The sequence below is a fragment of the Toxotes jaculatrix genome, chromosome 13 (assembly GCF_017976425.1).
Source record: "Toxotes jaculatrix isolate fToxJac2 chromosome 13, fToxJac2.pri, whole genome shotgun sequence".
Classification (NCBI taxonomy): Eukaryota; Metazoa; Chordata; class Actinopteri; family Toxotidae; genus Toxotes; species Toxotes jaculatrix.
This window is the reverse complement of record NC_054406.1, coordinates 9,673,658-9,689,015: the sequence shown is the minus strand read 5'-3', so window position 1 is coordinate 9,689,015 and position 15,358 is coordinate 9,673,658. Positions and strand designations below refer to the sequence as shown.

The following is a 15,358-nucleotide window of genomic DNA, read 5'->3' as shown; positions in this document are numbered from 1 at the left end:
AAACAGTAAATCACAAAACACTCCATTCTTCATATATATAAATTTCTCTTGTACAGAAAATTTGTGTGCTTTTATTTGTTAGACAAATCGAGCTATCGGAACATCACTTCCTGATAACAGCTGTGTACTTGACACGTCGGCAGCACTGTGTTTATCCAGTAGTGGAAATACTGCCATCCTGTGGTACTTGAGGAGCAGTTTCTTCATACACCCATCATTGAGGGACATAATGGTACGTGAGCACACACAGCTTGTGTTTTCATCACTTAGCACAAATTATTCTAAGCTTAACACACATTCCTACCTCAAATCCCCACCCCAACCCATCAGCCCTTTTCTTTACATACACTTTGAGAAAAGACACTGGGCAAAGCAAAAACTTTTTGCTTTGGCTTATGATGCTTGTGTGTTCTTTTAATGTATGTCAAAATTCCTCAAGCCAACTTGATGTTTGTCTCAGACACGTTCAGACCTGTCCACCAAGCAGACGATCGCATATGAGGCCTTTTCTCGTCTCTGTTTCTTGGTAACCTGGCTTAAAAAGGGAAGTAAATTGAGGACCAGCCAGTTGAACCGTTACGTGTGGCATTAAAGGCAGATCTGTTACTGGTGAAAAGGGAAATATGCAAGAGCGTGGTAACTTTAGAAATGTTGCCTTTGACCTTTATGCTGAACTGTAATCAGCCTCATAGGAATCAGATTACTAAAGTATTCTTTGCCCAGCACAATGAGCATCACATTTCCGAACCTTGTGGTGTTATTTAACAAAGGACGTGCTACGTGAAATGACCCAGACTATTGCTGAGCATTTTTTTCTGTCACTGATGTAGAAAAGATTAAGAGGTGAAATGTTGCTGTAATAGCTATTATCAAAAATACCATAAACAAATGATGCTGGTGATGCTTTAAGTTTTGCTTAAAGTTTGAATTAAATTAAATAAAATATTTATATTTCAATTTATTAATCGAATAACCTAGAACCTTGTTAAGGATGCCACGATTGTTTTTCAATTGTCATTTTCAACATTTTATGACATTTTATGAACCAAATGTTTGACCAAACAAAAATGTGATTGTAATAATGGTAGAGTTGAAAATGAAAACAGCGGTAGTCCTAAAAGAATTGTTTTTGTATTCACTTATTTATCTATTTAGTTCACTTGCAGTTCAAACTTGCGAAATGAAACATAAACATCACGGCAAAGACGGACAAATTCATTAATACACAAAAACCTCTTCCAAATAAATAAGTCGTGTAAAACAGATCAAATTTAATTAACATATTTGTAATATAATGAAAAATATCTAAAGATATTATTAGGTGAAATTATACACATTGAACATGGGCGCTTCAGATGGACTGATCTCAGTTGCTCACTGAAAATCTTTGCTGTTTGGTATGACAGCTACTGAGTGGACCTGTATTGGCGCGTGCGCACACGTCACCTGCTCAGACGTCAACTGCACCAAAGAGATAACGAACAAACACTTAGCCAGGTCTCGCTAGCGCAGGGAAGTCGTAACTCTTTGACCAAAAGCTTCTCTAGGCTGAATAAAGTAATGAGGTAGATAGTCAGACAGCTAACTAACCTTGTTTGGAACACCCTGGCGTTGCCACAGTGAAAATGGACCAGGAGTTTGAAGACATAGATTCAGAGGGCCGGTGGCAAAAACTATACTTAGTAAGTCTCTTAGCACAGCTAGCACGAAGCTAACACAGATATTCAGTACTTGAAGCGCGTATTTAATTTAGCAAGCTAATCTGTCTGATAACTAGCTTGTTATTCGTCGCTACTTTTCTTTATATTTTTGCTTTATGTCAGTTTAAGATGTGTTTTAGTTTGCCAGTAGACACTACAGCACTTTTTAAAAAATGACAGCGTAAACGTTACCGTAAGGTTAGTCAGTGTCATAAGCTTGTGCATGTGGTTGAAGCTCTTTCTGATCAGCTACATAATTTAGTTACTCACTTGTCTGATTTTTATACCCTGTTCTACACGTGTCTTTTCCACGGCAGAATCTTAATGTGAGAAGTTGTATAACCACAGCTGAGGTGTATGTGGTGAATATTTTTATTTCTAAATAATCTCGCTGTTCTCTTCAGGAAATCAGGAATCAGTCCCAGGATTGCTCCTACAGGGTGGCAAAGTATCCAGAGAATCGTAACCGAAACAGATACAGAGATGTCAATCCATGTGGGTAAACATTTGTGGAAAGTTCAGTCTATTTACACACAGGACGTTTATCTAAGCCTCTAAGTGTGTCTGTCAATTAAAAACAGATCCCCAAAATAATATTTCTCCCTCCTGCTGCCTGCAGTTGATCACAGCCGGGTGAAGCTGGAGAACACAGAAAATGACTATATCAACGCAAGTCTGGTAGTGATGGAGGAAGCTGAGAGAAGCTACATTTTGGCTCAGGCAAGTCCAAGAGTTTTGATTCAAGTTATAACTATCACACATGCAGGTCGATTATGTGGTGACTAAACAATGGATTGGTTATCAAAATAGTTGCAGATGGATTTTCTGTCAAGTATGTTGTCACTGATTTATCAATTTGTCTTTAAAACTGGTCACTACTGAAGCAACAGAAACTACATGAAAGTTGTTTCATGTACTGTTATATAACATATAAACAGCACACCATGAATTTCCTAACTGTTCAGTTTTCAATTAGTGAGTCAGAAAACTGGTGGCTGACTGAAATGCCAGAAAAGCAAATCAGCATGTCTGCTGTCAAAGCAGATGGACAGAGAAGACGTGCTTTGTTTTTTAGACTTCATGTTCAATTATGCATGCATGTTTTGTGTCACTAAGCGCGATGGATTATAAGGACTACTTGTTTGGTTGAGCTAAATCATTAAGCGATGACTTAAGTCTCATCACTATGTAATGTTAACTGTAGGAGTGTGTGTGTCTGTCTATGTGGCCATGTTCCTACAAAGCAAAGTAGAGCTGGTGAATGTGCACTTCTTTTGATTCCATATCTTTTAAATATTTAGCAACAGGTGAGTCGTAGTTGCCTATTTCAATTTTAAAACTGAAAGTAATGACCTTTCATTATATTCTACTATTTATAAAGAATGATTAGAACAGAGGCCAAGCAATATTTTTGTACCCTACTATACTATACATAAGAATATTACTTTGTGTATTTATGAATTCATACAGCTAGACTGGCTTTATTTTCTTTTTTTATGCATATATTAGGCAAGGCGTAAACTGAAAACTTTAAACTTAATCAAGTTGATAGATAACTGAGTGATAGTTTCTTATTTAAGAACTAAGATAAATCAGCATTCAAATGTGCCACGTTCTTTGCCTTCACATCCTTGCCTTCAGGTAGTGTTCTTTGATGAGTTTTAACATTCATAGCAAAGAGTAAAACTGGTTTGTCGGAGGTCACTAAACCAACGTCTAATGGCAAAGAAATAAACGTCGAGGGCAGAATCTGGCTCAGGACCAACATTATTGGATCCTTTTTTTCATTCAGCTGTTTACCTCATTACCAGAAAGGACCAGGCCGCAGGCTGATCCCAGTCAGCTGCTTGATAATGATGCTGGCTTCTGCATGTGCCTGACATTATTTTAAAGATAACTGCTATCTAAAAATCGGTTTGCGTGCAGAACACCACCAGTCACACTGATAGTTGGGCTGAAAACATTTCCTTGTTTAACTGTCAGTAAGTTTTGTATGATGATTGCATTTTTCAGTCACTACTGCTGAAGTCAGACGTAACCACCACTACCCATGTAATCAGGCTGATGTTCTTCTAAATGTAGAGAAGGTAGAAGAAGAGGAATTCTGTTGTTGGCAGTGCTTCATTTATTTGACGTGAAATGTGTTTCTTTGCAGAATTAGTCTGTGAACTGAAATTTGCTTCTCTGACGCACCTACTGTTGACTTTGGCAGCCCCTGCATTCTCGAAGTGTCTATGCAGACTGTTTTTTTTTTTTCATTACTGTACTGTAATTTTCTCAACTCTCTAACTTATTGCTTCTAGGAGTGATATTTTGACTGGTTATCATACATCAGACTGAAATACTATGACTAAGAATCAAGAGCCAACATTATGGTGATAAGAAGTGACTGGTTTCCTGAATGTTTTGAAGTAATTTAAAAAGCCAAAGTCATCAACATTGGTTCTTAAAAAGAAGCCCCACACAGTTGTGTCTTCACCCCCGCACAAATTTGAATATTTTCAGGTCCTCAGCAAATGAAAGGACAAATAACCACTAAACCAAGGCCACAGAAAACTGAGACTGGGCTGATAAGTCAGATTCTTGATATCCAAATCATGTTGCTTACCACGCACTGAATGCTGTCTCGGTAATTTAAAGCCACTGAAGGTTTGCTCAAAAACAACATAGCAAGACTAAGGTATCAAGTTTCTTATGGGAATTGTGTGTAGATGGCAGACGTAGATTCTTGGATTGTTATCAAGCAAAATGTGTCAATCTTTTGTGAAATAGTCTAACTCTTACCATTCATCTGCAGCTTGTTAAGGCATGATGATAAAACACTGATCAGAGAAAGTCTGAAAATCAGTCACCCAACAGGTTTGTTGTTGCACAATGAAAAACATAAGAATATAATGCTTATAAAGCCAATAAGTTTAGATAATGGTTACTTCTGCTCAGTGGATTGTGGATATATTTAGTGGAACCATTCCTGCAATTATTTCACAGTTGTTTAGACATTTACATCCTGATCTGCGTGCTATCAAACAGTGTGTTGCTGTACATGATAATCCTGTTACTGACACATTTTATTGTATTTACACATAACAAAAAAGAAAGCAAAGGCTCATTGACATTATCTTAGCTCTGCCTATGCCTTTGTGTATTTTATCTGTTCTTTATTTGTCAGAGAGACATTTGACATTTAACACTTAACAAAGGGTGGTTTTATCAATTTAATCATATTGTAACCTTTACTGTAGACCTCAGCCTTTAGGTAAACTCTTATCGTGGTGCAAATCTCTGTGGCACATTAATAAACACCAGCCTCTGCTTTTTGCTCAGCTAACTGACCTGCAATTATTGCTCGTGCCTGAAAGACAAGAAAGCACACATTTCCTTTGACTTCCCACTGTCTCGCTGGACTTATTTACTGCTGTTCATGCAACTGATCAAATTATGTTTGCATGTGTGTGTATTTGTTGTCCACAGGGCCCCCTCAGAAACACCTGTGGGCACTTTTGGCTCATGATCTGGGAGCAGAAGACCAAGGCGGTCATCATGCTGAACAGGGTCATAGAGAAAGGCTCAGTGAGTGAGACGCAATAAAACACATAATAGGCATCTTATTGTCTGGTTTGACATCTGTCATTTGCTGGCTGTGTACACACCCACATACAGTGACTGCAGAAATACTAAATAGACCACAATAGACTAGTCATACACAGACTACTTTATCTGCAGTAACACACACACACTTTGTCAAAGTTTGCAAGCTGCTGACTGTGAAATAATTATGCAACTTGTTTAATCCAGCTTGATTTTTCTGTAAATGCTCCATCAGCAGGATAACTGGAATTCAGTGTTTTGACTGCAAGTTCACAGATCTATGTGAGGAACTGGAACAAAGCCCAGCTCCAGTGATCCTGCAATGTTGTGATCAAAGACACGCACACACACTAACTCTCTGTCAAGCAAAGCAGCTGTGATCTCTCTCGCTCACTTTCCCAGTAAAGCAGCTGCAGTGGATCTCTCTGGGTAATGAGATTCACTCACTGTTTTCTTGGAAATAGAAGATAAAGAGCACCTAGTGCACAGATATTATTAACCCTACAAAGATCTTTTATGTAGGCCAGCTCTCCAATCCTGCAGTGGGAAGATTGCATAATAGACTTACCCTCAACCGTCCTGGTCATTTTCTGTTTACTAAGAAAATACTGAATGATGAGATGTTGGTTGTAAGTATCTGTGACAGTATTTGTCACAGCATTGACAGATAACTTGCTGTTCACAGAAAATTTGTTAAATTTATAGTACTTTCAGGTGTACTGCAGGATCAGGAATTGGGAATGTGGAATTTAGTTTAGCTTCTCATCTTAACTTTGTCTGAGTTACATTTGATGTTTTTCCACTACTCCTACTACTGCAATGTTTGGCCCTAAAAAACTGAGGTTATGTGCTGATATCTAGTTATTCTGTATTTCTAAATGTGTCTGTGCACAGAGTGTAACTGTGACAAGGGGGAATGTGCAGGGAAGAGGAAAGGAGGAAGAAAACAAATTTTAAAAAAAGGGAGAGGTTTTATGTTCCTCAGCTTTGCTGAATATATTATCGTACCTTTTCTTTCAGTGCACGTGATCAGACTATCTTCCTTTTAGTTGGCAGCTGCTTTACCTCGCAGCTAACCTGGCCTCTGAGCTAGCACCTGCTTCTAAATAGGTGTATACTGTAGTATTTTGTCAGATGTTTATTTTTGGTATCTCAGTAAGTTTTTTTTTTCTCCTTTCTTCTTCTGTCACAGGAAAAGTGTGCCCAGTACTGGCCAACATCTGAGGAGAGGGAGATGACCTTCAAAGACACACGTTTCTTGGTCACACTGTTGTCAGAAGACACCAAGTCTTACTACATCACCAGAGTGTTGGAGCTGAAGAACATTAATGTAGGCCAGAGGATTGTTTATTATAAAGGGAATTTCCACTGGCAATAGAGAACTGAAATGGTTCACTGGTCTCACACCGAGATGCATCACATGGACCTGTGTTGTCCGAAGCTTCTTCAAGCTGAAGACACTCTTGCAAAGACTTGTTTTCAGTTTGCACCGTTTTTCAGACAGATCGAACAAATATTTACCCAAGTTTCACCATCCCACACATCCAAAGTTGTGGAGGTGGGGAGAAAATGCAAATGAGGGGCAGATTATGCAGGTTTAAGTATTTTAAATAAACAGCATGTTGTAGTGCTTCCACTGCAAATTGCATTTTTGAAATCACATTTTCATCCATACTTTGGAAAATATCACTTGAAAAATCAAATGCCTAAATTATCACAAGAAAAACAAAAAAAAATATGTTCACACATCTGTCTTTGCTGTTTTGGTGTGTCAGGTTTTCAAAGCCTTGTTTATCACGTAAATTGAAACTGAAACTGTTGTGAACGTTTGCTTCGTTAACCTGGTTCTTTCTGGTAATGACCTCAGTGATAGAAAGTCTCACTGCAAATAAACAAGTTTTATATTTTTCTAGCTGCTAATGAGGCCTCTGTTTGTCTGCTTTCACAGACAGGGGAGAAGAGAGAGATATACCACTTTCATTACACCACCTGGCCTGATTTTGGTGTCCCAGAATCCCCGGCGTCCTTCTTAAACTTTCTTTTCAAGGTGCGGGAGTCGAGAGCGTTGGGTGCCGACCACGGGCCAGCTGTGGTGCACTGCAGTGCTGGAATCGGACGCTCGGGGACATTTTCATTAGTGGACACATGTCTGGTCCTGGTAAGCCCCTTCTCTTTGTTCCATATAAGGTCTGATTTAATGCTTTTGCTGTAGTTTCACAGAATTGGGTTTTTAGGGTTTTTTTTTTGTTTTTTATACCAGTCACATTTTGTACGACCACAAATGTGCTAGTAAAAAAAATGTGTATTTTGAACAACAAATGGTGAGAACATTTTGACTATAGTATCACTTGTAGGTAAGTAAGAACTGTTTTATCAGGACAACTTGCAAAATTGTTAAATTTCCCAGGATAAAGTTACCTGATTTAAATGATTGAATTTGACAAATTCAAGATATGAAAGGAAAAAGATTTGCCTTTTTTGTTCTTTGCTAGTGATTTTTTTTTTGTTTGTTTGTTTTAATGACTTGTGGTTTAGAAATTTGCCCTAAGTGCATATATTCACAACAAAAAAATCAGTGTGTTATTTTGACGTTTATATGAATATAGTATATTGCACCAAAATAAAAATTTCCTAATGCAACCATAAATGACAATGATAAGTTATCCAATTTCTTTTTTCCCTACATTTTTCACTAAATTGTTCAGGAGTGAATAATGCTGCATATAATGCTGTAAATATTTTTTATTCTGGAAAGCTGATTAAGGTTTTCAAGTTAAAAGTTAAAATTTAAATAAACTCACTTTCAGACTGATGATTGTGTTTAGTTAAAAGAGAAATATACTGAAGAAAAGAAAAAAACACCTCAAACAACTAAAGCATGTAAATGAACTTTTATGTGGTTATGTACAACCCACAGCTAAAGTGCAAAGCTGCTCTCTTGGGTTGCCTCATTATGATGGAAGACACATAAAAACATAATGATGTGGAGGCATATAAGTCAGACCAAAGACCAAAGTACTAAAACTGTCAGTTAGAGCATTTAATCCCAAAACTGTACCGACCCTGATGGACTCGGACTGCGGATGTGTAACAGTGTTACAGTGTGTTAAGGCCAGGATTTTTCTTCTGGACACAGCCGACAAATTAGTCACCAGATATTTTGGGAAAAAGGGAGTTCATCCTCCTTAGCTGAGCTAAATTATACTGCTGTCCTCTGCAGATGGAGAAGAGGAGAGACCCATTATCAGTGGACATAAAAAGCATCCTGTTGGACATGAGGAAGTACCGCATGGGCCTGATCCAGACCCCTGACCAGCTACGCTTCTCCTACATGGCTGTCCGCGAAGGAGCCAAATACATTATGGGAGACTCCTCTGTACAGGTACCTGCACGACACACAACATAGCCCATTCTATACGTACTTTGTCCTTTCCATTTTATTTCTGTGCCTCTTGTTCACTTGCAAAGCCACAGACTCTGTTTGGTCCCATTTTCCCAGTAGGAAGTAGTTTCATCCAAACAAGATTGGCGATAAGGTTAGAGCTGTATTTATCATGTAAGGAGAGAGGAGATGGGCTCAAGCACTTGAAGTAACCAGAGACCCAAAGGCCTTGTGTTTGGAAATCATAGAGCTGTAAGGGCTGTTCATGCCAAGAGCAACTTTTAAATTTAGAAGGTTCCTATGACAAGAAAGATCACGCCAGCACTACAGTTTTAGAACCAGAAATATAACATAGCTTTTTCTTACTTGTTCCATTTTTTATTTGTTTTAAACACAGTGTGCACACACCAGACAGTTTCTCAAGGATAATTTAAGCTTCAGTTCAACTTGGAATTTGGCTTCAGAGAAAAACACAAAATTATGGCAGTGTGTGGTTCTGGTTATTGATATTTGTTTGCTTTTTACTCCAGTTTATTTTTTTTTTCTGTGTGTGCCAAAAATCTGCTTACTGCAAATTTAGGGAAATAAACAGTCAGAAAGAGAGCCACATTATGAACAGATGTTACTAAGAAAAAACACATTCCAGCCTCATGGAGGATTTACAGGACAGTATCACACTGAGTTTCGATTGAACTTGTTTGCTTGAGGTTGATTTGCATTAGAAGTTTCTTGTGGCATGGCTTTCAAATCCATTTGATTCACTATATCAGTTCACACGCAGGAGGAAGGTGAACCAAGGTTACTGATAGTCATGCCTACTGAGGACCAAAAAGATGTTTATTGCTTTATTGAATGGAAAAAAGTTAAGCTAAAATGTTGCTTGGCCTTGCACCCACTGTCAAAAGCTTCATGTCCACTACTTTGCTCTCTGTCACTGATCACAGCTCTTGTTTTTGAGATTAAGACAGGGAGAGAGATAAGGGAACGACAGGAGTATTACAGAAGTGACCAAGATAAAAACTGGAAATCTTATCAGAGTTTGTATTATTCGTTTCTGTTCAGAGATTACTGTTATGAGACGTAGATAAACAGATAAACAGATAAATGTAAATTTACATTGCATCCAACTTGAACCTTGACATTTTTCTGAGTGACGCAAATAGAAACTGCAGTTTTAACAGGTTAAAAACAAATGTCAAAATTTGATGTTTCCTTTACACGCATAGTAATTTTGTTTTACATGTTGGCCAGGTTCTTATTTTTTAACACCTCTTGATCCTAACCACAGCCACTGTTCTCACCGATCAGGCATGAACTTCGAGTGAAAGTGTTCTTTCATTTTCTCTTTCTCTCTGCCTCTCTGCCCCTCGGGCCGTTCTCTGTTGTTCTCTGTTGTTCTCTGTTGTTCTTGGTTTATTGACTTTGGGACAGTAACTAAGTATCAAATTAAAATATTTTGTGCGAGTCCATGTTCTGAATACTTGGCAGAGTTGTGATTTCTGTGTGATTTCAAGCTGAAGTGGGTTTTGCATGGGGCCTGCTTTATCTTGCATAATTAGGGTTTTAGTTTTTGTCGGTAGCTACATTTTATCACTTCATCATATAATTTAACGTATAAAGTGACCAATAACAGGCTGTTTTAATCAGACTCAACAAAATATTGTGACCTGCTTTTCCAACAGATTTTAAAGTATTTAATGTATCTCTCTGAAATTCTTTCCTATTTATTTATTGCATCAGTAGAAACTCTTAAACATAGCTATCTTCTACTGCTCTCTTTTCTGTTTACTGTCCATCTCTCCATGTAGAACCGGTGGCGGGAGTTGTCCAGGGAAAATAGGGAGCCGACATCAGAGTCTTGCCCCTCGACTCAGCCTCAGGCCAGGTTTCCGACAGAGCGATACAACGGCAGCCAACGGGGTGGTCAGCCAGAGGAAGGAGGAGACTACAGGCAGGACGGCAAAGTATCCGCACAGTCTCCCTGCAAGGAACAGGAGCTGGACGGCAACACAACACAGTCAGTACACTCTATTAGATGCACCGGTTATAATCAGCCAAAGCCAGTTTGTGTTTTAGACAGAAGGGAGAGCCTGTGCTGCTTCAATAAAACAACTATTCACATGGCAGTACTTATCGCGCTCATATTAACATGTAATTATGAGGTTTGCATTAAACCCACAAACAGAACGTTAGCGCTGGCTGTATGGTTTACCTGTGTTTGTAAAAACTCCTTATGTCCTTGGTATTCTTTCTGTGAATTTGGAGGATTATAAGCTACCATAACACATTTATGACACATGGTGAATTTTTTAGGCAATTCAGATTTTTTATTTGATCTTACTATCTTAATAATTTGACAGTTTGTAGGCAAAAAAAACCCCCCCAAAAAACACATTTTACAAATGTAGCATCTTTAGGAATTACATACTGGGCAACAAGGAAATAACATTGCACCATAATGTAGGGAGATAACATTTATGGAACATGTAATGAAAAGTCACATGTAAATGAACAAATAAAATTCTCTGAATTTTTTAAGTGCTCCAAAAATTTGCCACAGGTTTTTTTTGTTTCATTTTGTTTTGTTTTTAGTGGCCAGTGGGAAAATTTCCTGGATGGGTGGGATTGTGTTGGGGCAGTTTGGACTATTTTAAAAATCATGACCTCAACTTTGACTGTGGTTTTAAAACTCCCAGTCCTCATCAGTCACAGAAAACATGAAAAAATCACTGCATGACTCTTAGTTAAAATCTTTCAGTGCTTCATTTAAAAATATTGATGGCATAACACAATGATGCATAATGCAATTCTGTTTATTTCTGGGGTATTGTCTATATTAAACATCCGGTGTAATTAATCCAGTTGGTGTTCTAACTATTATGTCTGGTTTTAAAAAGTCTGGTGCCTGAAGGGCGTTTTATCTGTATTCTGTTATTAGCATAGTGTTTCTGGACAGAGCTGTTTTAACCATTTTCCTTGTGTTATTTGCAGCAAACGACGCAGAGAAGACAGTATTTCCAAATCAGGCACAGCCAAGACACCCCAAAGCAAGCCCAGGACAAATGACTCAGAGAAAAAGAGAAAAAGGTGATTATACCTTCTGGCTGAAACCACTCTCTTATTATTGCATTCCAGGATGCTATACCATGCACCATCACGCTACTTCTTTTATACTCAGAACTTGTTGTAATTTGTAATGATAATTGTCTTCTACAAATCTTTTGATGTAAAAAAAAAAAAAAAAGATGTCAGAGAAGAAAAGATATGAGTCAGTTCAGCTTCTTTTCTCTAAACCTCACAGGGAATCCAGGCTTTCCCAGGGCATGACTCAACATCCTAATAGCAGAACTGACTCTTCATTTTCTTTCTATTTCTAATTTTCTCCTTCTCTCTCCCTCTCTCTCTCTCAACATTCTGAGTCACTGAGTGTGAAGCCACCAGTCTAGCAATCTGACATTTCCTTCATGTTCTCACAAAGGCGGGACATTTAGACCTGAGGAAGCGTTCATTTCTGATGACTGAGCACCTCCAAAAACGTCTCACTAAGTCATTTCTGAGAAGCCTTTGCTTTGTTGTGTGACATGTCAGTGTTGTTCCAGTAATACGGCCAAAAAAGTTCACCTTTTCTGACGAGGTCTTACTGTGCTGTTATGGTTCTTCTCGGACAGTTTGGGCTGCATTTGCTGCACATGACAAGAGCTGGCCTGTCCAGTGGGGGGCAGTGTATCTTTACCCCCTCCTGAGACAGCAACAACAACCGTGAAGAGCACATTTAGAGGAGGAAGTTTGCCCACAGCATTTAGAGAGAACACCCACTCTTGTACGTTGAAGTGTGTGTGAGTGTGTGTGTGTGTGTCTGTGTGTCTGTGTGTACTCTGTGACTGTTGTGTTTTCTCTTGGGGTTTTGTTCTTCTCTTTGTGATTCGCTTGGCTTCTGCGGTTTGGAGGTGTGTTAATTTTGGCTGCACTCTGGCATGCTGTGTGTGTGTGTGTGTGCGCGTGGTGTGTGTGTATGTGTGTATACTTGTGGTTAATGGTTGTTGACGCTCTGAAATGTCAGGTTGACTTGGAATAATGCAAGGTGCTAATTTATACTTTGCATCATATATTCAGATTGGGTGGCAGCTTTCTAACTGTCTGTTCAATCCCGGCAAATGTTATTGACTAAGCCAGAGCAAAATATGGTTACGGTTGCATACAACTGCTTTGCACATGAAAGTAGTACTACTAGTGTTGGTAAGCAAAGTGGCCAGGACAGAGATGGAGAATCAAAGTAAGTTCTGAAGTATTTCACCAGTAAATTCTTGTCCTGGTTGAGGCTGTGAGTCCGTTACATCAGCTGATTAAGGTTCGTTGCATGTTCCTGTGTTTTGTTTTGATTTGTTTTTTCTGGTACTTCTAACTTTCAGACTTGTGTCATGGGGTCTTTACATTTCTTCAGAACCTTAGCATGGCGGTGTTCCTTATTGTCTTGTGGGTTATAAATTTTGAAGTGAAGTTTGAGTGTTTGATTTTCATAGGGAGATTTATGGTCACGTCTATGAAGGGCCTTTTTTTAATTTTAAAGAGGCTGAAGAACCTGTTTAACAAACACAACTTTTCATTGTCGCATGTTTATCAAGTCAGATATTTAGGACTGAGGCTGACTTTTTTTTTTTTTTTCCATTAGTCATTTTCAAATATGGTAGCACAGGAAATAATATACCAGAGAATATTTGACCTTTTTACTTGATATTTGATGGAGACGATTAGTCACTGATCAAAATTCTTGATTAATTGACTGTTTCAGCTCTGCTCTTATCTTTGAAACCTTTCCACCGTCGTCCTGAGACAAGTCTCAGTTGAGCTTACAGATAACCTAATCTAATTCTCTGCACTAACTAAAGGGACATTTTTTTTTTTTTTTAAATCTTACATTCACAGCTGAGAACATCGGAACGGTATGACATGTTGCTTATTAAATGTGATGGCTGCTTTTGCTGCATTGTTGATTGATTTATAATTGAGCTAATGTTGATTTGATCAAAATGATCCAAGACACTGTGTTGTGCCACAGCCCCTGCAACCTTTCCTTTCAGATTTCCGCTCTGTGTGGTTTTTGAAGTTTTATCCTGTAAACTTGACCATGCTGAAGGCGCTAACTTGATTTTGTGGCACGAGTTCCTTTGATCACTCTTGAGCTTCACTCACCCTCAGCTGGAAAACAGTCTTTAGTTCAACCTCTTGAAATATTTTGTGTCCCGTAACAGGGTGAAAACCAGTGACTGCTAACCACCTCCACCGGTGGCCACATGACTACAGCTCCGGCAGCAAAGGCAACATCGGCAGGGAAACTCCAACTCTTGTCTGAGGGAGCTCTGTCCTCCTCTTCCTCTACTCCAAACCACTCTTCCTCTCCTCCACTTCTACAGCCAGCTCTTCTTTTTTCATCGCTTTTTTTTTTGTGTGTGTGTGTGTGTGTGTCCCAACCCTACAGCATTATCCAGCCACCGCACCCCTTTCTTTTTAACTGTGTTAGCAACATATCACTCCCACATTCTCCTCAGTCTCCCCGTATCTCCTCTTCCTCTCTAAACTGTTTACAGCAGACACTTTGACATTCTTTGAAGAGCGCACATTTAATAAGACAAACACACCAGCGCTTTACCTCCCCTGCCCCACCCACTCCCCCACCACCTGCGCTGCTCCTGGAGTCATAAAATCAGTTTTTTGCTTTAATATTATTATTTACTGCTTTGTCTTTCTATTATGCTTCTTTGCATTTATGAAATTGAGACAGAAAATAGAGGCTATGCATTGCCAATTTGTAATGGTGTTCATATGTGTATTTTTAGAGAACCTTTTTTCAGAGACAGAAATGAAAATGTTCTATTTTTTATAAGAGATTACTTGAAGTTTTTCACAGAGATGGGGGGTTGGATAAATGAAAAGCTCTGCCTCCTCCCACATGAGGAATTCAGTGGCATGAAATGTTTTCATGATGTAAATAGTGTTCTTTTTAAGAGATGTGTGTAAAAAGACATATTTTTTTGCTTGTTTAAAAAAACAAACAAAAACAAAAGACAATGTTACAGATTTGAATAGTAGAAAGCTGATTTGATGGCTGCAGACGATTTGTTCTCCTTTTGAAATGAATTTGTCTTAAGTTTTTCTCTTTCTTAGAGTGTAACCTACAAATAAACCTGGTATCGTCTAGTTTACATAACAACCTGTGTTTGTCCCATCCTGGTTTAATTTACCACAAATCTGTATCTTGAATCGTCATAAGCATCAGCTCAGGATTTTATCACAAATACACGATTTAACTTAAAGCAATACTTTGAGATTTGGGGAAATATGCCTAGAGCTGGATGGAACACTGATAAACGTGTGCTTTAAATGAACAGAATAAAACAAATAAGGCCATAGTCAGCTTTCAGAATGTATTAATGGCTTAATTAATTAATTAATTAGTTGTATTAGTAATATTTTTAGGGCTGGTAGTTTTTTCAAATGATAGATTTCTCCTTTTCAGAGCCAGACTTTCATTTCATAATTTCCTTTTTTTTTTTTTTTTTTTAAGAAAAAAAAAATGCTGTCAGTACTGTTCCTTTCCCGTAGCTGGTCTTCACAGAAACCACCCAAAACAATGATGCAGAAGGAAAGGAAAACCACAAACAGTTCTACAAGGTCAAAGTACGAATCACAC

General features: G+C 38.4%; 1 protein-coding gene across 2 annotated transcripts; it reads left to right on the top strand.

Moving 5' to 3' along the window:
- Nucleotides 1–1,592: 1,592 nt before the first annotated feature.
- Nucleotides 1,593–15,199, top strand: ptpn2b (protein tyrosine phosphatase non-receptor type 2b). Of its 2 annotated transcripts, XR_005895135.1 has the most exons (11): nt 1,593–1,682; nt 2,105–2,195; nt 2,320–2,420; nt 5,172–5,270; nt 6,481–6,618; nt 7,237–7,446; nt 8,509–8,670; nt 10,479–10,687; nt 11,662–11,757; nt 12,339–12,490; nt 13,920–15,199. XR_005895135.1 is itself a non-coding variant. In XM_041053137.1 (10 exons), exons 1-10 carry the CDS (start codon nt 1,626–1,628, stop codon nt 13,939–13,941), a joined length of 1,185 nt encoding a protein of 394 aa, XP_040909071.1. In that variant the 5' UTR covers nt 1,593–1,625; the 3' UTR covers nt 13,942–15,188. The 2 variants fall into 2 exon arrangements, 1 of the variants encoding a protein (XP_040909071.1); XM_041053137.1 differs by lacking the exon at nt 12,339–12,490 and having other exon boundaries at nt 13,920–15,188.
- Nucleotides 15,200–15,358: the final 159 nt, after the last annotated feature.

Coding starts and splice junctions, on each gene's coding strand:
- ptpn2b (XM_041053137.1), top strand. CDS start 1,626: ATGGACCAGGAGTTTGAAGACATAGATTCAGAGGGCCGGTGGCAAAAA. Junction 5,271..6,480: donor GGGTCATAGAGAAAGGCTCA/GTGAGTGAGACG, acceptor CTTCTGTCACAG/GAAAAGTGTGCCCAGTACTG. Junction 8,671..10,478: donor TGGGAGACTCCTCTGTACAG/GTACCTGCACGA, acceptor CTCTCCATGTAG/AACCGGTGGCGGGAGTTGTC.